Source organism: Mesocricetus auratus, unplaced genomic scaffold, assembly GCF_017639785.1.
Source record: "Mesocricetus auratus isolate SY011 unplaced genomic scaffold, BCM_Maur_2.0 Super-Scaffold_100038, whole genome shotgun sequence".
Taxonomy (NCBI): domain Eukaryota; kingdom Metazoa; phylum Chordata; class Mammalia; order Rodentia; family Cricetidae; genus Mesocricetus; species Mesocricetus auratus.
Window position 1 is genome coordinate 9,869,598 of NW_024429216.1, and position 24,475 is coordinate 9,894,072.

General features: G+C 42.5%; 1 protein-coding gene across 5 annotated transcripts in view; it reads right to left on the reverse strand.

The window, feature by feature from the left end:
- The window catches only part of LOC121135554 (carcinoembryonic antigen-related cell adhesion molecule 1-like), a 42,250-nt gene that overhangs the window by 9,446 nt on the left and 8,329 nt on the right, over positions 1 to 24,475 (reverse strand). For all 5 annotated transcript variants that reach the window (XM_040734585.1, XM_040734582.1, XM_040734583.1 and 2 more), the window contains exon 5: positions 21,946 to 22,227. In XM_040734585.1, the coding sequence (XP_040590519.1) occupies positions 21,946 to 22,227 (282 nt within the window). The remainder of the gene's footprint in view (positions 1 to 21,945; positions 22,228 to 24,475) is intronic.

Here is a 24,475-nt window from a genome sequence, read left to right on the forward strand (position 1 = left end):
GTCTCAGTTTGACCTTGAAAACATACTTAGCATGACTGTAAGTTTGATTGTTATATATGTCTAGCAATTAACCTGTATTTCTTTATTATCCTAAATAGTTTTCAAGGACTAGAACTTTACATTTACAAATTAGCACCATTGTTTAAGGTACAATACCTTAAACAAGAAATAGAAACATATAATACAGTCTAACAAAAATAGGGTTAAATTTGTATCAATATACAAAATACCTTACATGAGTAAAAACATATATACAGAATAACAAAAATAATTAAATTTGTATCAGTATATGAAAATCCATACCAATGTAAAATATTTTAGACTAGTGGTTTTTTTAGTTTGAAAGTAGATATAATAATCTACATTTTTATCTTTTTGGGTAAATGCTCAAGAGTAATGTCACTGGGTCTAAAAACGATCATACTGATTTCCAAAATGTCTGTACAAGTTTGCATTCTCTCAAGTAGTTGAGGTGTGTTCCCCTGACTTCTCATCCTCTCCAGTATAAGCTGTCATCAGTATTTTTGATCTTACCATTCTGATAGGTGTGTAAGATATTATCTCAGAGTCATTTTGATTTACATTTCCCTGATAACTAAGGATGTTGAGCACTTCCTTAAATGTCTTTTGGACCATTTGAGATTCTTCTGGTGAGAATTCTGTTTAGCTCTGAACCCCATTTTTCAATTGGATTATTTTCTATTTTGATGTCTAATTTCTTGAGTTCTTTATAAATTTTGGAGATCAGCCCTCTGTCGGATGAGAAGTTGGTGATGATCTTTTCCCATTCTGTAGGCTGTCGTTTTGTCCTATTGACAGTGTCCTTTGCCTTACAGAAGCTTCTCAGTTTCAGGAGGTCCCATTTATTGATTGTTGCTTTCAGTGTCTGTGCTTCTGGTGTTAGATTTAGAAAGTGGTCTCCTGTGCCAATCATTCCAGGCCACTTCCCACTTTCTCCTCTATCAGGTTCAATGTAGCTGGGTTTATGTTGAAGTCCTTGATCCACTTGGATTTGAGTTTTGTGTATGGCAATAGACACGGTTCTAATTGCAATCTTCTGCATGTTAACATCCAGTTATGCCTGCATCATTTCTTAAAGAGCTTTTCCTTTTTCCATTTCACCATTTTGGCTTCTTTGTCAAAGATCAGGTATTCATAGATGTGTGAATTGATATCAGGGTCTTTAATTAGATGCCATTGATCCGCCTTTCAGTTTTTATGCCAATACCAAGCTGCTTTTATTACTATAGCTCTATAGTAGAGTTTAAAGTCAGGGGTGGTGGTGCAGCTAGAAGTTCCTTTATCGTACAGGGTTGTTTTGGCTATTCTGTGTTTTTTTTCCATTTGAGGTTGAGTATTGTTCTTTCAATGTCTGTGAAGAATTGTGCTGGTATTTAAATTGTTCATGTGGTCTTGATTTAGTCTTGGTACATAGAACCTATCCAGAAAACTGTCCATTTCTTTGAAATTTTCCAACTTTATGGAGTATAGGTTTTTGAAGTATGATCTGATGCTTTTCTGGATTTCCTCAGTGTCTGTTTGTCCCCCCTTTTCATTTCTGATTATGTGAATTTTGATATTCTTTCTCTGCATTTGGTTAGTTTGGATAAGTTTGTCTATCTTGTTGATTTGTTCAATGAACCAACTCTTTGTTTTATGATTCTTTCTGTTGTTCTCCTTGTTTCCCTTTTATTGCTTTCAGCCCTCAATCTGATTATTTTTGTCATCTACTCCTGCTGGGTGAGTTTCTTGTTTGTGTTCTAGTGCTTTCAGGTGTTTTGTTGACTCGCTAGTGTGGGATTTCTCTGACTTCGTTATGTGGGCATTTAGTGCTATGAACTTTCCTCTTAGCACTGCTTTCTTAGTGTCCCATAAATTTGGGTATGTTGTACATTCATTTTCATTGAATTCTAAGAAATCTTTAATGTCTTTATTTCTTTGTTGACCGAGGGGTGATTCAGTTGGGCATTATGACGTTTCCATGAGTTTGTAGGCTTTCTAGAATTTGAGTTATTGCTGAATTCTACCTTTTGGCCATGGTGACCCAATAAAATACAGGGTGTTATTCCATTTTTTTTGTATCTGGTGAGATTTTCTCTGAGTATTGTAGGGAGAGATTTTATGTATTGGTAGTGCTAACCACTCCCATTTGATTGAAAAATCTTTTCCCAACCCTTCGCTCTCAGGAAATACCTCTCTTTGAAATTGAGGTGTGTTTCCTGTATGCAGCAGAAGGAAGGATCCTGTTTGTGTATCCATCCTATTAGCCTGTGTCTTTTTATAGATGAGTTGAGTCCATTGATATTAAGGGATGCCAATTCCTGTTATTTTTTGGTGGTGATATATGTGTGTTTCCTTTCTTTCAGATTTGCTTATGTGGGATGACTTATTGCCTGTGCTTTCCTAGGGACCTCTAATCTCCTTGGAGGTAGAGTTTTCCTTCTAGTGCTTTCTGTAGGAATGGATTTGTGGATAGGTAATCTTTAAATCTGGTTTTTATCATGTTATATCATCTATCAGGGAATATTAAGCTACACAAGGTACACAGGGAAGGGATGTCTTATGATACTTTATTAGGGAGAAGTCAGTTAATGAGAAGCCGAGAACCTGAGGTCAGCACTCTGCTGGTCTCTGAGACTCGTCCAGAACCCCCAAGAGAGCTCACGTCTCCTTTCCCCCAGCTCTTATCGCTCTTCCCTACAAAGTGCCTATGACCACGCCCAAGTGGGCATTGTCAGCAGGACAGGTGCCTAAGATCTCTCCGTAAAATCTTGTTTTCTCTGTCAGGGGTCTCCAGCCATCAGCCAGCTACGGCTGCCTCACATGCTCATAGAAAAGTCGTGACTCAACCCTCATAGAGAGTACATGACTTTGGACCACCCTGCAACCTCTGCTAAATTCCAGAAACAGGCCTGCAGCTTAACTATCCATTAAAGATTAGCTCAACAGAAAGCCCCCAAGTCTGCCAGAAGATAGGTTTAGACAATAGGGAAAGATTGAGATAGATAAAGTAAGGACCTACAGTCAGGTTACCTAGCAACACAGCAGGTTCTACCCCCGACCTTTTGCCCTGCGGATTAGGCAACACAGAGGGCTACCTCTCCCACTGACCTTTTGCCCTGACAACTTCCTTGAAGCTGCTCCTCTTCACTTCCTCCTCCTAGCCCTTAAATATACCTTGGAAAGAATAAAGTTTTGTCGCCTTGATCAGAATTCTGTCTTGGCATCTTTTCTCATCCCTCATCTTTCTCCTAGGTGCCCTCCAGCCCCCACGTTGAGTGTCCTGCAGGTTGGGGCATTTTTGGCACCAAACAGAGCCCTACATGGCCAGGGGAAAGATGCACAGATCTTATGACCAAAGTAAGGGATGGGATGGGAAATTTCTTGGCAAAGTCTCCTTATTTCTGGGCTCAAAGAAGCCCTCAAGATACAAGGAACACAGGTTAAAAAACAAAGGTTTAAAGAGGTTGTAACTTATATTGGAGATGTTTGTCCCTAGAGAGGAAGATAAAAAAAAAGGTGACGACCGCCTTCAAGCTTATTAAGAAAATGTATAAGACAGAATTATTGGCCAGATGATCGTATATTTACTTGTGTGTGTTTTGATAGCCAGGAGAGCTAAAATGAAGCAAAACCGCAGAGGATTTTAGAGTTTAAGAGTTTTGAGGGGATCCTGCCCCCTTGCAGAGGCCACAGCAACTGTATCGGAGCTGCACTGGAGCTTGGGGCAAGGGAAGGTGTGGCCGCACATACGAGAGGGAACAGCTGCCCCTGAAGTGGTCAGCGGAGACCCCCATACCTACTGAGGAGTGGCCAGATCAAAAAGTACATACAGGGCAGAGAGATTGGGAACTAGAAATACAGAGAGGCAAAAACCTAGTGGTGAAGTTCAGCAAAAGCCAAGAGGCTTGAAAGATTTAGCAAAATCACTCTCACGGGAGATAAGAACTTTTCAAGTTTCCTCAGATCAGAGAAGGGTTCCTTTGTCTAAGGCAGCCTAGGGGCAGTCACCCCTCGGGTCATGGCCGGCAGCCGCGGCAGGTCCAGTGTCTCCAGTGCAGGTTAGTGTTGGAGAAGGGGAGAGAGAGAGAGAGAGAGAGAGAGAGAGAGAGAGAGAGAGAGAGAGAGAGAGAGAGAGAGAGAGAGAGAGAGAGAGAGAGAGAGAGAGAGAGAGAGAGAGCCCAAAACCTTCCTGTTTGTTATAAAGGGCTCGCTAGGAAGGACAATACAAAGATATAGATCAGCAGTTAACTTTGACAGCAGTGTATGGGCAGTTTGGACCAGCAGCCAGGAGAACTCCGAACATGCTTTCAGCCACCAGGACATGGGCTGGAGGCTTTGGAAAGAGCAGGCAAGGACCTGAGGAGTTATTTCAGAATTTTGTCTCTAGGCTAATGCAAACATCATCCAAAATAAGGGGAGACATGGATGTTAACCTTTTGATTGAGACAACTAGCCTGTGAGAATGCTAATGCAGCATGCCAAGCCATGCTAAGACCTTGTAGAAAGGAAGGCGGCACAAATGAGTCTATTAAAGGTTTGTGCAGATGTCAGACCGGCAGGAACTTAAAAAAGCCCAGGATGCAGGAGAGAGAAAAATGGCCACAGGTAACCTACAGGCTAACCCAGGCCCAAAGGACAGGGGCAAGGAAGGCCCGGGCCGGAGCCTAGGGGGCTCGCAGCCTTGAGAGCTGCTGCCGTGGCTGACGCCCAGACAAACATATAGAAAATGTTATTAATACAGCCAGTCAGAGACTGTTTTAAGACCTTATTAAAAAAACAAAAACAAAAACAAAAATAAAAGACAACATAGATAAATTTGGATTTGTTCAGATTTTGGATGCTCAAGGGTTGACTATAGCTGTTGTGTTACAAGAGACTTCAATTAAGGATGTTTCATTTTAACTAACTAATCATAACCTGGGCAAGAGGAGACATGAGAGATCTGTGTATGGTCTGTGTGTATAGGTGTGTGTGTATAGGTGTGTGTGAAGTATAAATGCGTGAATGTTGGTGAAAGCAACTGTTCTAATTGCCTTGGATATGATTAAAAGGATACTTGAATCACTTTGGATATAGTTAAAAAGCTGCCATCTTTCTCCTAGGTGCCTTCCAGCCCCCATGTTAAATGTCCCGTGGGTCGGGGCATTTCTCTGTTTATAGTGATTGAAAGCTTTGCTGGGTATAATAATCTGGGCTGGTATCCATGAGCTCTTAGTGTCTGCATAACACCTGGCCAGCACCTTCTGGCTTTCGTTGTTTCCATTGAGAAGTTGGGTGTAATTCTGTTAGGTCTGCATTTATATGTTTCTTGGCCTTTTTCCTATGCAACTCTTAATATTCTTTCTTTATTCTGCATATTTTGTGTTGGGAATACTGTGAAGCAAGAGGACTTTTTTGGTTTAGTCTGTTTGGTGTTCTGTAAGCTTCTTTAGGTTGGGAAAGTTTTCTTCTGTGATTTTGTTGAATATATTGTCTGTGCATTTGAGCTGGTATTCTCCTTTTACCCCTATTATTCTTAGGTTTGGTCTTTTCATGGTGTCCCTGATTTCCTGGACATTTTATATTATGATTGTTGTCTTTAATGCTTTCTTTGACCGATGAATCTAGTTTCTCTGTGTTAACTTCAGTGCCTGAAATTCTCTCTGTCGTCTGTTGCGTTCTGTAGGTTATGCTTGCATCTGTAGTTCCTGTTCTTTTACCCAGATTTTCCATTTCCAGAATTCCCTCCGTTTGTGTTTTCTTTATTGCCTCCATTTCAATTTTCAAATCTTGGACTTGTTTTTCCTATTTTTCGTTTTTTGGTTTTCTGGGCTTTCTTTAAGGGAATATTTCTTCCAATTATTTGTTTCCTCCATTTCTCTAAGGGATTTTTTAATTCCTTCTTTAAGGGCATCCATCACCTTGATCAGTTATTTTTAAGGCCATTTTCTCCTGCTTCTTCTGTGATGGGATGTTCAGGCCTTCCTGATGATGGACCAGTAAGTTCTAGTGTTGCCATATTGCTCTTATGTTGTTGGATGTATTCTTGTATTGACATCGACCCATGTCTTCTTCCTGTTGGTGCAGGCAGTGTTGTCACCCCTTGATCCAATCCTCTCAGTCCCCTCTCTCAGCCCTTTCTCTGCAGTAGATGGCGGTGTTCCAGGAAGATGCTCTGAGTCCTTTCTGTCAGTAGATGTCAGTGCCCCAGAGAGATGCTCTGAGTCCTCTCTGTCAGTAGATGTTGGTATCCCAGGAAGATGCTCTGAGTCCTCTCTGTCAGTAGATGTTGGTGTCCCAGAGGGATGCTCTGAGTCCTCTCTGTCAGTAGATGTTGGTGTCCCAGGAGGATGCTCTGAGTCCTCTCTGTCAGTAGATGTTGGTGTCCCAGGGAGATGCTCTGAGTCCTCTCTGTCAGTAGATGTTGATATCCCAGGAAGATGCTCTGAGTCCTCTCTGTCAGTAGATGGCAGTGTCCCAGGGAGATGCTCTGAGTCCGCTCTGTCAGTTCTCTCTGTGCTGTAAATGCTGTATCCCAGGGATCTGCTGAGGTTGTAGGGAATGAGGGGATTTGGGGCGGGGTGGGATTTGTAGGTTACAGGGTCCTGGGGGGCTGTTGGTGTAGTGTGCCTGTAGGAGTCCTTCCTGCTTGCCTGCTAGTGTGTCTGAGATGGGTGGATAAATGGCCTGGAGTTTTTGCCCTGGGGACTAGGGCCTAGAGGCTGTGTGGTCCAGATGGGAAGCTGGTCACTCACCTCTCAGTTCTGTCTGTGCAGCAGATCTCCTTTCTGTTTTTTAAGCATTTCTTTTAACATGCAATTAGACCTTTCTATAACTGTTTGTCCTGTAGGTGTGGTACACCTGTAATGTGTTTAACGTTGTAGTATGCAGAAAACTGTTTCATTTTACTGGATCATTCCAGTATTAATTTACACAAGTATTCCCATAATGGCCACAACCTCTAATGTGAAATTACAGAGTCAGCTTTTTCAGAACTCAGAACAGTTGCCCATTGAAACCTGAATATGAATCCATGGTCTGGTGTACATACAGCAATTTTCCAAATACTCCTAAATGAAACATGTCCATCTGCCAGATTTCATTTCCTTGAGTACCTTAGGTACTCAAGTAGTGGAGTTTGGTTGTATGAAGGACAAGTAGGACATTTCCTTATAATTTCCTTGGGTCATTACAAAGTGGTAGAAAAATCTTCCTTCAAACCGTTGCTATCAACATGCGCTGTTTATGAAAATCTGAGGGCTCTAGCACAATTCATACCAACATCTGATCATTTTCATCATTACCTTGTGCTAGAGGGCCTGGTAGACCCATATGGGATTTGAGATGTGTGTATACAAGGGTGACTTTTATTTCTAATTAATTCTTGTAATTAAATAAGTAGCAAATTTAATTCTGAATCATCTGGAATAAGTCCAGGTGGTTCAATATATAAGACAAATCTTTCTGAATATTAAGAATCAGTAATTATATTAAGAGGTTCTGGGAAAGCTAATAATACCATGAGAATAGCATATAATTCTGGATTTTGAACAGATTCATAAGGGCTTTAAGCCAGGATATTTAAATTTCTGGAATTATAACCTGCCTTTCTTGATTTATTTGCATCAGTATAGAATGTAGGGGCTCTAGAAATTGATGTCTCTTTTAATATATGAGGGAGAATCCAATTAGTTATTTTCATTAAACTGAAGTCTCTTGCTTTTGGGATATTTGTTGATAATCTCTAACAAAAAATTCCTGCAAGCTCTTTGCCAATGTTCCATTTCTGCCCACAATGAGTAAATTTCAGCACTAGTAAAAAGTACTACAATTTCTGTGGGGTCTATTCCTGTTATGTGACAAAGTCTCAATTTTCCTTTGAGATTAAATTTGGAAACCTTTTCTACATAGGTTTTTTACTCTGTTTATGTGGCAAAAATACCCACTGTAGGATCTTCTGTCTGCATAGGAACTCCTGTAGGAGACTGTGGGGGTACAATTAAGCTCTGGATCCAAGTGACCCATGTGCATCCTGTAGTTTCTATTCTACCAAAGCCAATTCTCTCTCAGTCTCACTGACCATTTTCTTGGACTCTTTAAGTCTTTATCACCTCATAAGGTTTGAAATAAATTACTTAGTTCTTGAGTTGTCAATCCACTTGTTGGCCACAGACAGTTAATACATCCCAGCAATTTCTGAAAATCATTAAGAGTTTATAATTTCTCTCTCCTGATTTGTACCTTTTGTGGTTGCAGTTTTGTGAGACCAACTTATATCCTAGGTGATTAATTGAATCTCTTCTGTGTATTTTTTCAGGAGCAATTTGTAATCCCAAGGAAGGCAAAATTTTCTTTGTTTTTGTAAACATTAATCAGCTAATAAGGTGTCATCCATATAATGGTAAATTATAGATTGAAGACACTTTACAAATTATTTCCAATGGCTGTTGTACAAAATATTGACACAAGGTAGGGTTGTTTAACATTCTTTGTGGAAGGATTTTTATAAATAGACTGAGAATTATTATAAGTAGGTACCATGAAGGCAAATTTTTCTCTGTCCTGTTCTTGTAAAGGTATAGTAAAAGAGCAATCTTTTAAATCAACCACTATAATAGGCCACACTTTAGGTAGTAGAGAAGGCAAGGAAATTCCAGGCTTTAAAGAGCCAATTGGCTGAATCACCTCATTTATGACTCCTAAATATATTTTTTATTATTTATTACAGATGTTTAAAATTAGAAGCAAGCTTACTTCACATGTCAATTCCAGCTCCCTCTCCCTTGCCTCCTCTCACTTCCCCCAACAACCCCCCCAGCCTCCCACCCTATCCCCACTCCCTTCCCCATAGGGATATCCAGAGTCTGTCATTTCGTTTAGGGCAGGGTCCAGCACTCCCTCAAGAGTTCAGGCTGAGAGAGCATCCCTCATTGTGGGATGGGCACCCAAAGTCCATTTGTATGCCAAGGATAAGCATTGATATACTGCCCAGGACCCCATAGATTGTCCAAGACTCTTCACTGACACCCACATTCAGCGGGTCTGGGTCAGTCCCATGCTGGTCTCCCAGCTGTCAGTCTGGGAAGAGCCCCCCTTGTTCAAGTCAGATGTTTATGTTGGTTTCACCAAGCCCATTCTTTACCACTTTGCTCAATACTCCTCCCTCTCTGTCACTAGGTTCCAGTGGTTCAGTTCAGTGTTTAGCTGTGGGCATTTGCCTCTGCTTCCATCAGTCACTGGATGAAGGTTCTAGGATGGCATATAAGGTAGTCGTCAAACTCATTATCAGGGATGGGCCTTTAAGGTAATCTCTCCACTATTGCTTAGTTTGCCAGTTGGTGTCATCCTTGTAGATTGCTAGAGATCTCACTGGTGCCAGATCTCTTCTCAACCTATAATGACTCCCTCTATTATGGTATTTCTCATCCTGATCTCCCCTATTCTTCCTCCTTGCTCCCCCATGACATTCTCTCCTCCTCTTCTCCCCCTCCCCTCTCCCCCCTGCTCCCAATCTGCTCTTGAAAGCTTGCCTCATTCCACCCTCTGTGGGGTATCATGCATATCTCTCTTAGGTTCTTCCCTGTTTCCCAGACTCTCTATCAGTGGAAGTGCAGACTGGCACTATCCTGATCCATGTCTAAAACCCATATATGAGAGATTACATCCCATGTTTGTCTTTTTGTGACTGGGTTACCTCACTCAGGATGGTTTCTTCTAGTGCCATCCATTTGCCTGCAAATATCAAGATTCCATTGTTCTTTTTCCACTGAATAGTACTCCACTGTGTAAATGTACCACATTTTCTCTACACACTCTTCAGTTGTGGGGCATCTAGGTATCTTCCAGTTTCTGGCTATTACAAATAATGCTGCTATGAACATAGTAGAACAGACATCCTTATATGAATGTGCATCTTTTGGGTATATGCCTAAGAGTGGAATTGCTGGGTCTTGTGGTAGACTGATTTCCATTTTCCCGAGGAATCTCCACAATGATTTCCAAAGTGGCTGTACAAATTGGCACTCCCACCAGCAGTGAAGGAATGTTCCCCTTTCTCCATAGCATAAACTGTCATTAGTGTTTTTGATTTTAGCCATTCTGACAGGAATAAGATGATATCTCAGAGTTGTTTTGATTTGCATTTCCCAGGGATGTTGAGCACTTTAAGTGTCTTTCAGTCATTTTAGACTCCTGTACTGAGAATTCTCTATACATCATACTAGAATGGGTATTTCTGTCACAGAAACAGAATAAAAAATTGAAAACATATATAGAAAAGATCTCCAATTTGATATTAAAAGGTAAGTTAAGGCTTTGTCAACTGACAGGGAAAGACCCAGCTGAAATTATTGTACCTTTAACTAATGATGAAATTTCCTCCTTATGGAAGGATAATGAGTATTGGCAAATAGCTTGCAGTGACTTTTTGGGAACTATTAGTAATAACTATCCCAAAACAGAGAGAATCAAATTCATAAAGAAAAAAATTTGGATTCTTCCAAGTATCGTGAGACAAACACCTATTTCTGGAGTTCTTACCTTCTACACGGATGCAAACAAATCAGGTAAGGCAGGGTATAAATCAGGAAATATAAGTAAAGTAGTTCAATGCCCTTACAACTCTGTACAAAAGGCAGAATTATATGCCATTCTCATGGTACTTAAAGACTTTACAGAGCCTCTCAATATAGTCACGGATTCTCAGTATGCAGAGAGAGTTGTCTTGCACATTGAGACCGCAGAATTTGTTCCTGATAGTACAGAATTAACCTCATTGTTTTTACAATTACAGGAAACCATCAGAAACAGGACCCATCATACATATATCACACATCAGATCCCACACAGGTCTGCCAGGTCCTCTGGCACAAGGCAATGATGAAATTGATCATTTATTAATAGGTAATGTGTTGGAAGCTTCAGAATTCCATAAGAAGCATCATGTTAACAGCAAAGGTTTAAAGAAGGATTTTTCTATCACCTGGCAACAAGCCAAAGAAATAGTAAGAAAGTGCCCCAGTTGCTCATTCTACAATCAAACTCCACTACCAGCAGGTTGTAATCCTAAAGGTATTCACAGAAATGAACTTTTGCAAATGGATGTATTTCACTTCCCAGAATTTGGCAGTTTGAAATATGTACACCATACCATAGACACGTTCTCAGGCTTCCAATGGGCTACTGCCCTCAGCTCTGTAAAAGCTGATTCTGTTATTACACACCTCTTAGAGGTGATGGCTGTTATGGATATACCTAAAACAATAAAACTGACAATGCTCCAGCATATGTCTCCAGTAAATTGGAACAATTTTTCCAATATTATAATATAAAACATGTAACTGGTATAGCTTACAATCCCACAGGACAAGCAGTGATTGAAAAATCTAACCGAACCTTAAAAGAGATGCTTCATAAACAGCCAGGGGCGACAAAGACCCCCAAACACAGGTTATATAATGCTTTACTAACATTGAATATTCTTAATGCTGATGAAAAAGGACAAACTGCAGCAGAAAGACACTGGACTACAGAGAAGACTTCTGAACTAAACCAACCTGTGTATTTTAAGGATGTTATGACCTCAGTCTGGAAACCAGGATATGTGTTATGTTGGGGAAGGGGTTTTGCTTTTGTTTCCACAGGAGAAGAAAAGCTTTGGGTCCTATCTAAATTAATGAAGATTCGATCAGAACAGAAAACGTCTCAGGAGGAGGAAAGATGACGGCTCATCTACAAGGTCTGCTATGTATAAGGAGACCTCATCAAAGGAAAGAGAAGTGTTCTGTTTGTGTCGTTACAGGAAAAATTAGTTCTGAACAGTGAAAAAATACTAGGTATATGGACACCTAAAGAAGAAAGGATAGCTACCCAGAGGACCACCAAACATGCAATAATACGATGTGTTATCAATGTCAGATGTGGGATTAGTGAACATTCTGTGGGCTGCCTTTTTGTCTTGCTGACTGTGTCCTTTGCCTTACAGAAGCTTCTCAGTTTCAGGAGGTCCCATTTATTAATTGTTGATCTCACTGTCTGTGCTACTGATGTTATGTTCAGGAAGCTATCTACTGTACCAATTCGTTCAAGGGTACCTCCCACTTTCTCTTCTAAGAGGTACAGTGTGCCTGGATTTATGTTGAGGTCTTTGATCCATTTGGATTTAAGTTTTGTGCATGGTGATAGACATGGATCTATCTGCAGTCTTCTACATGTCAATATCCAGTTATGCCAGCACCATTTGTTGAAGATGCTTCCTTTTTTTCCATTGAATAATTTTAGCTTCTTTGTCAAAGATCAGGTGTTCATACATGTATGTATTGATGTTGGGTGTTCAATTTGATTCCATTGGTCTATCTGTCTATTTTTGTGCCAATACCAACCTGTTTTCAGGACTATAGCCCTGAAATAGAGTTTGAACTCAGGGATGGTGATGCCTCTGAAGGTTGCCTTGATGAACAGGGTTGTTTTGGATATCCTGTGTCTTTCGTTTTTCCATATAAATCTGAGTATTGTTCTTTCAATGTCTGCGAAGAATTGTGCTGGGGTTTTATTAGGGATTGTGTTAAATCTGTATATTGCTTTCGGTAAGATTGCCATTTTTACTATGTTGATCCTACCTATCCAAGATCATGAGAGATCTTTCCATTTTATGGTATCTTCTTTAATTTCTTTCTTTAAAGACTCAAAGTTCTTGCTGTATAGGTCTTTCACTTGTTTGGTTAGCGTTACCCCAAGGTATTTTATGTTGTTTGTGACTATTGTAAAGGGCAATGTTTCTCTGATTTATTTCTTGGCCCTTTTATCATCTGTATATTGTAGGGCTACTGATTTTCTTGAGTTGATCTTGTATCCTGTCACTTTGCTGAAGGTATCTATCAGCTGTAGGAGTTCCCTGGCAGAGTTTTTTGGGTCCCTTATGTAAACTATCATATGATCTGCAAATAATGAAAGTTTGACCTCTTCCTTTCCAATTTGTATACCCTTGATCTCCTTTTGTTGTTGTATTGCTCTAGCTAGAACTTTAAGTACAATAATTAAGAGGTATGGAGAGAGTGGACAGCCTTGTCTTGTTCCTGATTTTAGAGGAATTGCATTGAGTTTCTGTCCATTCAGTTTGATGTTGGCTGTTGGTTTGCTGTATATAGCTTTTATTATGTTAAGGTAAGTTCCTGTTATCCTGGATCTCTCCAAGACCTTTATCATGAAAGGGTGTTGGATTTGTCAAAGGCTTTTTCAACATCTAGTCGATGATCATGTGATTTTTGTTTTTCAGCTTGTTTATTTAGTAGATTTTCATATGTTGAACCATCCCTGCATCCCTGGGATGAAGCCTACTTGGTCATGGTGTATGAGTTTTCTGATGTGTTCTTGGATCCGATTTGCCAGTATTTTATTGAGTATTTTTGCATCAGTGTTCATGAGAGATATTAGTCTGAAGTTCTCTTTCTTAGTTGTGTCTTTGTGTGATTCTATTATGTGGAATACTTTGAGAACAATTGGTATAAGCTGTTCTTTGAATTTCTGGTAGAATTCTGCACTGAGGCCATCTGGACCTGGGCTTTATTTGGTTGGGAGACTTTTGATGACTGCTTCTATTTCCTTATTGGTTATAGGTCTATTTAAAGTGCTTATCTGTTCTTGATTTAATTTTGGTAAGTGATAGCTATCCAGAAAATTGTTCATTTCCTTTAGATTTTCAAATTTTGTGGAGTACAGGTTTTCAAAGTATGACCTGTATTTCCTCAGTGTCTGTTGTATGTCCCCCTTTTCATTTCTGATTTTGTTAATTTGCATATTCACCCTCTGCCATTTGGTAGATAAAGGTTTGTCTATCTTGTTGATTTTCTCAAAGAACCAACTCTTCGTTACATTGATTCTTTGTATGGTTTTCCTAGTTTCTGCTTTATTGATTTCAGCCCTCAATTTGATTATTTCCTGGTGTCTACTCCTCCTGGGTGAGTTTGCCTCTTCGTGTTCTAGAGCTTTCAGTTATGCTGTTAATTCTCTAGTATAACTATTCTCCAGTTTCTTCATGTGGGCACTTAGTGCTATGAAATTCCCTCGTAGCACTGCTTTCAAAGTGTCCCATAAGTTTGGGTATGTTGCATCTTCGTTCTCATTGAATTCTAGGAAGTCTTTAATTTCTTTTTTGAGCTGTATTTCTTCACCTTCTTCTATACTTATTATTCTCAGGTTTGACCTCTTCACGGTGTCCCATATTTCCTGGATATTTAGTGTTGGGGATTTGCTGGACTTGAGATTTTCTTTGGTCGATGACTGTATATCCTCTAATGAGTCTTCAACACCTGAGATTCTCTCTTCTCATTTTTATTTATTTACTTTTTTCCTTTTTTAAAATTTAAGTTAGAAACAAATTTGTTTCACCTGTCAATCCCAGCTCCCTCCCCTTCTGAGATTCTCTCTTCCATCTCTATTGGTTATCCTTTCATCTGTAGTTCCTGATCGTTTACCCAGCTTTTCTATTCCCAGAATCCCCTCATTCTGTGTTTTCTTTGTTTCTATTTCAGTTTTCAAGGCTTGGACTACTTGGGTTATTTCCTTCACTTGTTTGTTTGTTTTTTTCTTGGTTGTCTTTAGATTCTTTAAGGGATTTGTTTATTTCTTCAATTTTTTGGTTTGTTTTTTCTTCTATTTCTTTAAGGGATTTTCTCATTTCCTCTTTGAGGGTCTCTATCATCTTCATAAAATAAATTTAAGGTCTGTCTCTTCTGTTTCATCTATGTTGTGTTTTTCAGGTCTTGCTGGTACAGTCTCTAGATTCTGGTGGAATCATACTGGTCTTTCTATTGCTGAGTGTGTTCTTTTACTGTCGTCTTCCCATCCCTTCTTTGAGTGGGTGCAGGTGGGGTCCCTTTGTCTCCCTGAAACCAGGCTCACAAGTATGGGGAGACCCGAGGGTGGGGTCTGGCAGGACTCACTTCCCTCCTCTCTGGGCAGGTCCACTCCATGCCAGGAGAGGGCCCCCAGAAGATCAAGAGAGCGGGTGATGGGTGGAGAATGGGTCCCCAGGAGAAGCCACGCTCACCTGAAGCCAGGTGTGCAGGTGTGGGGAGAACCCTCCTAAATCGGTTTTAACATTCTCCATTTTCCAGATTTCTTTTTAATGACAAATAGAGAATTCCAAGGACTGGTCGATTCCTCACTATGTTGAACATTTAATTACTCCTGTACCAGCTGTTCCAGTGCCTTTAATTTTTATGGTGTCAGACATCGATGTTCTACCCATACAGGGTTGTCAGTCAACCATTTAAAGAGAGGGCTGTTGGTACCGTTGAAAGACCAACAGCTGGTGTGCCCTGTGCATGTACAACTTGAGCAGTTTGTCACCGTTCTTGATAATACCTCTTAATATTTCTTACAGAAGCATTCTTTATTTTATGGTTTGTTTTTAGATTGGGAAAATGTTAATCTGTCTTTTCCATTGCTGCGACAAATCATGTCCCCATAAATTAATGACTACATTACTCATATACGACTTTACTTTTCCTATATGTCCTTCTGGCCGTATACACTTAACCCATTTTGCCCTTTGATTTCCTAAGATAAAATTCCAATCCCTAGAGGCTGAATATTTATCTCCTGAAGAAGACAATTTGGATTTGAATTAACTTCTGCATAGCCTTGGGGGCATCTGTTATCTGGTCGTCCATCATGTATGGTAACTGAACAAATTAAGATTGGTTTCCTAATAACCTTATGCTACTCATCTTCAGTACATAATGCAATGGTTTGGTATGCTCTAAATTCCTTTGTCTGTATCTCAGTATTTTCCTTAGTTTTATTAAAAGGTATTTCTAAAGCTTGTTATTAATAGTAAGTTTTTCTAAAGCTTGGATCTTCTCAATAGTAAGTTTTCTAAGGCTTGTATCTTGCTAATAGTAAATCTTTCTAAGGCTTTATCTTATTAGCCAAATTATCATATTTTGGCATAGTTATCAAACCATCTTAAGGATAAAATATTAATTACCAAGCTGGTAATAATTGTGATCGACATTATGTCAATCCCAGCTAAGTGATTTATCCCTTGTTATTGTTTTCCATTTGTAAGTCATCCATAGCAGCAGTCACAAGGTTCTAACTCCCTGCATTATGATTTTCCTGATTCTTAACATGGGAAAGATTTGCTTCCCCCTGTTTTTATGTCTATCCTAATTCCCCATTTGAAAATTCCCCAGTATTACCACATCTGATGATGCTGACAGCATAGGAGGAAAGATGTGGGTGTGGGTAGCCAGCTGTAGCAGCAGCACTGTGGGGTAGGGAGTGGGAGTGTAGGGTGCCCCAAGCTGTGCTAACTGCACCCTTGAACTGGAGGCCAATGTAGCTGCTCACGTGCCGTGTGGGGAGGGGCATGAACTGTCTGAAGATAAGGAAACCAGTGAGAGACATCCATTAGCGGCAGAGGGCAGGAACCGGTGTGAGAGAGAAATCCGCACCGCTGGAAAACAGCGCGGGACAGGACCGTCCTGTCCGCAGTTTGTTGCGGTGCGCTGGCTGACCAGGCGTCTGCTCGGCTCGCTGTCACTGCGCTGCAAGGCTGGGCATGAGTGGGGCCCTTGGCAGCGTCGTGGCAGTGGCACCAGCAGTCAGAGTCTCCGTCCTGAGCAGGTCTCAGGGTGACTGAGCTGGCCTGGATCGGCAGTGCAGGAAGGGAGGCACAGGCGATGGGACGTGAGAGCACGGGTCAGGGGTGGGGCGACTAACCCCGGCAGTTTTGTGCCTGGGGCGGGCAGCGCTGAAGGCTTCTATAGAAAAGCTGCAACAGAAAAAGCCCTGGGGTGGAAAAAACAGGCGCGGAGGCCACTGGGAAGGGAGGAAAAGCCAGCCGCTAGCACAGCGGTGGCAGCGGCCTGGCATGGTTTAATAATGCCACGCAGATGAAATGATTACCTAATTCGTTCTAGCATCATAAAAACTTGGGAGTCAGACATTGAGATAAAGACCTGAAAAATCCAAGGAAAGCGGAGCGATCGGGTGAAATCGGAGCGGTTGACTGACCCTGTCTCCACGTGGTCCCGAATCTCTAACTCCTCTGTAGTCTCTTCCGGTCCTCTCTAGCTGCCCTGCAAAGTCCTCCAAGAACTTTGTGGCTAATCCTAGTCAGTCAATCACTGACTCCCTCCTGGATCAAGGTTGCTTTATTAACACTGGATTTGGTACATACGCAATTCTCCTACAACAGCTCAGTTTCTCCTCTGCCCTGGTCCTCAGGCCGATCCCTACATACTCAGACCAGAGTCCTCGTGACCCAGGCTCTGGTTGGCGCTTTGGCTGTTTGTTTAGAAGCCTTTTCCAGTTCAAGCAGTTCAGGGGCAGAGTGTACAGTGGTCATCATCGTTTCTTGTATTGAACTCTGTGAAGTCTCCTCCTGTGTGCTGAAACATGCGATGCCCTGTGTTTCAGGACAGACCTGCGGGGTCGATCGCTTCCACCATGCTCTCTTCCCCTTCTGTGCTCCCATGGTCCTCAGTGAGGCTGTGAGCTCCAAAAAACTTTCTTCTGTAGTTGCCTTGGCCACTGAGTCTTCACAGCAATGGAAAAGTGACTACAACACCATCCCATACCAAGAAGAAAAAGATGGCTGCTCTGGGATTCTGCCAAATGGACATGCCGTTCTCAGGGTGCTTGGTTTTGGTTTTCCTGCCTATCGCATGGAATGTCACTGGCACATCAAACGGGTGTGCCATCCCATGTCCCATGAGGAAAGGTAGGCATCATGTTAATGCTTCACTGACATTCCATCCTTACAGTGGTCAGCCTTGGTTGTCCATCTTGATAGTCCTTTCTGAGGCCTCTTACAGCCTCTTACAGTTATCATCTCTCCTCAACTCATCTTCGGTTCTGTCAAACCCTGCTCAGATGCCAACCATGTTGTGTGGCTTCTCCAGAGGACCAAACCTGACCAAACTATTTCCTCAAGTCTGGCTTACTGAGATGGAGTTTTTTAGGGTTACTTTTAGGAACATGGATGACTGGAAGACAGCCGCATCACAGACAAGCTCATTCAGCATGGGTAACAGATCATGAAGCTGCATGCCCAGGGCTTCCTGTGCCACTCACAGGCAGCTTGGCAGTTGGGAAAGCCTACTGTCCCAGACACAGTTACTCTATGCAACCTCAGGGAGAGGTGAGTGGGTACTGTTAGTTTCAGGAGCTTCCTGAGCCTTGTGAGTTTGCTTTCCTTCTGACCTCAACCAAATGTTTATCTCAGAAGAAACAGCTGCCCAGCTAAAGAGCTGAACTTCTACCCAGAAAGAAGACTGAACAGTGCTCACCAGGAACTGGCTGTGGGGAAGAAACAGTGAGGAACTGTGGGTAGCAGGATATAGATTTCACATAGGAAAAGGAGCAGGTTAGAGAACTGTAGTCAATGGAGTGTATCTCTCAGAGCAGCCAAGATGAATTTCAATGTCTCACCATAACAAATGGGAGATGACTGAGGTAATGGATGTCAAATAGCTTGACTTAGCCATTTTGTATTGTACACAGACATCAAAGATCACATTCTACTTCTCCAGACTATGTACAGTTAAAGCACTATCAACCAGTAATAGACCGAGTATCAAGAAAGTGGAAAGACCATTTTCAAGTGCTAAAAAATGTTACATATTGTACATCTGAATGTGTGCCAAAATATATAAAGAACTCTCACAGTTCAACAACAGTAACAATAAAAACCACAAGCAGCTCACTAAAGAGGGAAAGGATCTGACTTTTTTAAATAAAGAGAAACAGATGGCTAATAAAGACATGCTGCTTAGTTTTGGTTATTTGACAGACAAAATTCATGTGAAAAGAGAAAACTTCAATTGAGGTATCCCCTCTGTTACGTTGGCCAGTATTCCTTAGCTATTATTCTGAGGAGGAGGACCCAGTGCCATCCCCTTGCAGGTGGCCCCCTTCTCATGGGTTCTATGAGAAAGGCAGCTGAGCAAGTTGGGGGAGCAAGCCAGGAAACCTTCCCCATGGCTCCTGGCTGTATGTCTCTCAGTGACACACTCTGACCAGGACCTTCATGCCAAACAAACCCCTAACTGCCGGGTTGGTTTGGGTTAGGGTGTTTTGTCACAGTAACTGGAAAGCTAACTAGAACAGCACATAAGGAAATGCTATGGGGCCATGCATAGCGGCCCACACTTTAATCCCAGGATTCGGGAGACAGAGGCAGGCGGAGCTCTTTGAGTTCCAGGGCAGCCTGGTCTATAATACGAGTTCCAGGAAGGCCTGGTCTACACAGAGAAACCTTGTCTCAAAAACACAAAAAAAGAAAAGAAGCCTATGGGCCGGGCATGGTGGTGCTCACCTTCAATCCCAGCACTCTTGGAATTCTAGGCTACTCAGCCAGGGTTATATGGTGAGACACTGTCTCACAAACACGCTTAACACCTGTAGTCATTGTAAAAATGCACACGATACTACTCAAAGCAACAATGAAACCAAACAATGACTCTTAGGAAGGGGGTGTTTGAAGTCCAGTCATTGTAGGTATGGATGGAAGGTCAACAAGACATTAAACTCTTGGTATTGCAGGTTCTTTTTTAAAAAAGTTTTGTTGTGTTATTTTTAATTACGTGTAGGTGTGTGTGTGTTGGCTTATGGGTGTGTCCATGTAAATGTGACTACCACAGACATGAGAGGCATCCCTTCTCCACAGATGTTTGAGAGCCACCATGTAGCTACTAGAACTGAACTTGGGTCCCCTGGAAGAGCAGTCAGTGCTCTGAACTCACTGGGCCATCTCTCTAATCCTAATGTAGGTTCTTATTTTTAAAAAACATCTGTGGGGTCAGGTCTCAGGCCTATAATCCTAATACTCGGGAAGCTGAAGCAGGAGGATTACTGTGGGTTCAAGGCTAGCCTGAGCTATATAGTTCCATAATATCCAGAATGAGACCACGTCCATAAAAACCAACCCACCAAGCCACTATTAGATACAGTAATTGTATGTGTGGATATAGGACCAGAAGAAACAGTGCAGTGAGCCCAGGAAATATTTGCTTCCCAATCTACAGAGCAGCCATGTTCACAACAGCAAAGGCACAAACAGCCCAAAGCCCATTGATGGTTCAATGAATAACAAAAATATAGTTTATCCATATACTGAGACAATCTTAGAGTGGTTTTTTAATAAAAATGAGAAGCCAATCATGGTGGCTGATGTCTAGAGTGCCAACATTGAAGCGAAGCTGAAACAGGAGGATAGGGACTTAGGATTTCAAGACTAGACAAAACATACTCTAGTCTTCATGGTTAAAAAGGTGGGACCTGACACATTGCAGCATGGAAGAGCTCTGAGATGATGTGATGTGATGTAAACCAGATTTAAGGACTGATTTCTTTTTCCCCTTACGTGAAAGGATCAGGGGAGTCAAATAAGCAGGAAGTAGATTTGTTGTTCCGGGGGCTGGAGGGTGCAAATGGGGCAATGTTGTCTACGTGTGTGTGTCTGGGTGTGTGTGCTCATGTGTGCATGTGGGGTGACGCAGGAGCACACACATGCAGAGGCCAGGACTCGGTGTCGGGGATCTTCCTCAATAGCTTCCCCACCTTCTTCTGGGAGAGGAGATCTCTGTAACCGCACAGCTGGCTACATTCCCTGCCTGTTAGCTCCAGGGCTATTCTCTCTCCATCTTGTCCTCTCTGAGTACAGACATGTGCTTCCGTGTTACATAGATGGTTGGGATCTGAACTCAGGTCCTCATAGCTGCTCAGTAAGGACTTTACCAGATGATCCACTGTCCTGGACCCACAAATATTTTTAAATAGAGCTATAGATTTGTATGTTAAAATGATAAAGTTTTGGACATCGATAGTGAGTGTGGCTATACAACACTGAATATATGTAATGTCAGTGAACCGTATGCTTCAAAATAGCTAAAGTAGAATATATATACATACATATATATATAAATATATGTATGTATGTGTGTATCCTGTGTGTGTGTGTGTGTGTGTGCACAAAGGCACACACACAAGAGAATCTTGCTCAAGGTCGCACTGTAAATGGCAGACACACAATAGGAAACAATGCCTTCTCCATTTATAGCTTTCTTCTCCCTGGATTCAATTAAACTCAGGTCAGGAGTATTGGGAGGAATCCAGATGTGGCGTGCACACCTGTAGGAGCAGCACCTGGGGGGTGGAGGCAGGAGGATCAACAGTTCAAACAACCACCACCTACACACTGTGAGGATGCCTGGGCTGCGTGGGACACTGTCCCCCCAAACCAAAAAGACCCCCACAAAACAAAACATTGCAGAACAACTGTCTCTGCACTGAAAACTGCGCAGACGTGTCCTGGCATCGTTTCTCACTAACAGTTGCGTTCTTTGCCTGGTGGTGGCGCTGTATCCCGTGCTGGAATCTGAGCACGACATACAGTGTGTGGGATAGCATGCACACTCACACGGAGACACTGACATCTGTGCAAGGAGCTAGAGCATCCTTCCAAAGGTTCTCATACCCGTGGGCTTCCTGGAACCAGTTACCATGGATACCAACGACCACATCCTGACTCAGAGCTTAACCCTTAACCACTTGGTAAATGGGTTTACAGTCTTGCTTGTATTTGCATTGAAACAATTTAGAGACACGGTCTTGCTCTGTAGTCCAGGCTGGCCTTATGCTCCATTCCCCTGCATCAGCCTCCCAAGTGTCGGGTAATAGGTGAATGGCACTATGCCTCACTATTTTGTACAGCATTGGTAAAAACCAAATTCCCCCAGTAAGGATCCTGGGAAATGGTACAGCAGGTACAAGAGCTTAATGCACAATACAGATGATCTGAGTTCAATCCTCCAAACCCAGGCAGAGGTGGAAGAAGAGCACCGACTTCCTATGGCTGTCATGTGACCTACACACATGCTCCATAGCTCTCACGCCACCCTGAAATAAAACAGCTTTGTAAACATTCAGCCATGTAAAATGCAGGAGGTCACTCACCTAACACGTTCAGGTGGAATGGGTCACTCTGGCTGTAAGTTAACTCATTGCGGATCTCACACTGATATGTGCCAGCATCCTCCTTTTGAAGGCTGTGTATGACAATCAGTCTGTTACTTTGCAACATTGAAATCTTGGCTGAGCGAGCAATTTTCATTGGTTTTCCATTGTAGAGCCATGTGACTTGGGTTCCCTCCTCTTTTCCAAGACAGGTCATGTTCATGTCATCCTCTTCCTTATAAGTCAGGTTGGCAACTATGAGTTGAGGTTTTGCCAGTGGCTCTGTGGACAGAGAACAGGGACAACTAAGCAAGCCCTTTCTCACAAATGTCAGCAATTCTTGGGGCCCAGTGTGCAACATGTAAATGTCAAGGTTGTCCCTAACTCTCAGAGACCGTGAGTCTCAGTCCAGGGGACAGCCTATGGGGACTTTGAGGCCCAGGTCACTCAGGGTGTACACTAATTAAATCTGGAATTTGTTGGAATCTGTCTCTTCCGTGCCCAGGTGTCCAGCATCTGCCCCATGAGATATTTCCCCCACTGACTGGTTTATGCTTATCACTGTTAAATTTTCATGAACACGATAGGATTCATCACGGCATTTCAGTGTGCACGACTGCTCTCTGCTCGCCTTCTTCCGTCTTTACTGTCACTCGCCACCCACGCTCTTTCCTGTCCACTCTGTCTGGCAAATGTGCCCCTCTGCATTTACCTCATATATACATACACACACGCATACATGCATTCACACATACATACACACATATACACACATACATACATACATGCATACATACATACACACACACATACACACATACATACACACACATACACACATGCATACATGCATTCACACATACATACACATACACACATGCATACATGCATTCACACATACATACATACACATACACACATGCATACATGCATTCACACATACATACACATACACACATGCATACATGCATTCACACATACATACACATACACACATGCATACACATACACACATGCATACATGCATTCACACATACATACACATACACATACATACATGCATGCATACACACATACACACATGCATACATACACATACACACACATACACACATACATACACACATACATACACATGCATACATGCATGCATACACACATACACGCATACATACACATGCATACATACATGCATACACATACACACACACGCATCGATGTGTCTCCTCAGTAGTGCCACGGTGAACACGGGTGTGTGGGTAACTGTGATGTGCTGGCTTAGATGCTTCTGACAGCTGGGTCATGTGGTTGCTATGGACTTCGTTGCTGGGGCCCTCGGTGCTGATGGACAGGCTACGGTAACAGACACGCCCACGTGCGGTGCACCCCGCTTCTTCTCACCCCGCATCCTCACCTGTACTCACCGTGTGTCCTCGGCAGCCAGTCTGGCTGGGACGCCCTGCGATCTCCACACAGTTTTCCCTGCATTTGCTCCTGACCGAGGCTTGGCCGTTTCCCCGTGTGCTTTTATGGCTGTTTCTATTGCTTCAGGAGAACACTATCTGCTTAAGACACTGACCCATTTACTGGTTGGAGTATTTGTTTTTGCTTATGTTTGTCAGGTCTTTGTTACATTGCGTGTGCTCTTGTGGACTCGCCTGTGTGTGGTTGCATGTGGAGGCGTGCTCAGATGCACAGTTGAGCTGTCGTGTGATAGTCTGGAGTCAGAGCTCAGGTCCTCAAGTTGAGTAGGAAGCACCTTCTCCGCTGAACCATCCCCTGGGCCTTGAGTTCTTTCTCTGTCCTTAGTGTTAGTCTGCTGTCGGGAGCACAGAGTCTTCTCCCACTCTGGCGGCTGGTGGTTTGCTCTGATGGTTGCTGTGAGGAAGCTTTGGGAGCGGCATGGAAGCCCATGTCACCTTTGGCTGTGACTCTGACTGTACCACTCATTCTCAGAATGCCTTTGCTGGGTGCACACTGTGAACTCTTGTGGTTTCCTCCCGCTCTTTCAGTTCCATGTCTTCTTGAAGCAGGGTTGGTTTCTATAATCATACATTTCCTGGCCTGACTGCCTGTTCCCAAATGCCCAGCCCCTGCTTCCCAAATTACCATATATTAGTTATAAATGCTCGGCAGATGGCTGAGGCTTGTTATTAGCTAGATCTTACATTTACATTAACAGACTTCTGCTCGTGTCCGTATGGCCCTGAGGCTCCTGGCATTTACCGTATCCCTTGTGTGTGTCTGACTGCTTCTCTCTCTGCTGGCGACTCCCCTCAGTCTGCCCCGCCTCATCCCGCCATTCTCTGTGGCTCTCCCACAGAACTTTATCCTGCTCAGCTATTGGTCAGCCAGCTTGCTCATTAAACCAGCCATAGCAACGAATCTGCGCAGTGTGCAGAAGGATTTCCACAGCAGGTTCCATGGAGCCCAGGCTGGCTCAGACTGGTTATGTTGGCAAGGATGAGCGTGAGTTCTGATCCTCTCCCTTCTCCACCTCCCAAGCACTGGGAGCACGTGTGTGCACGCT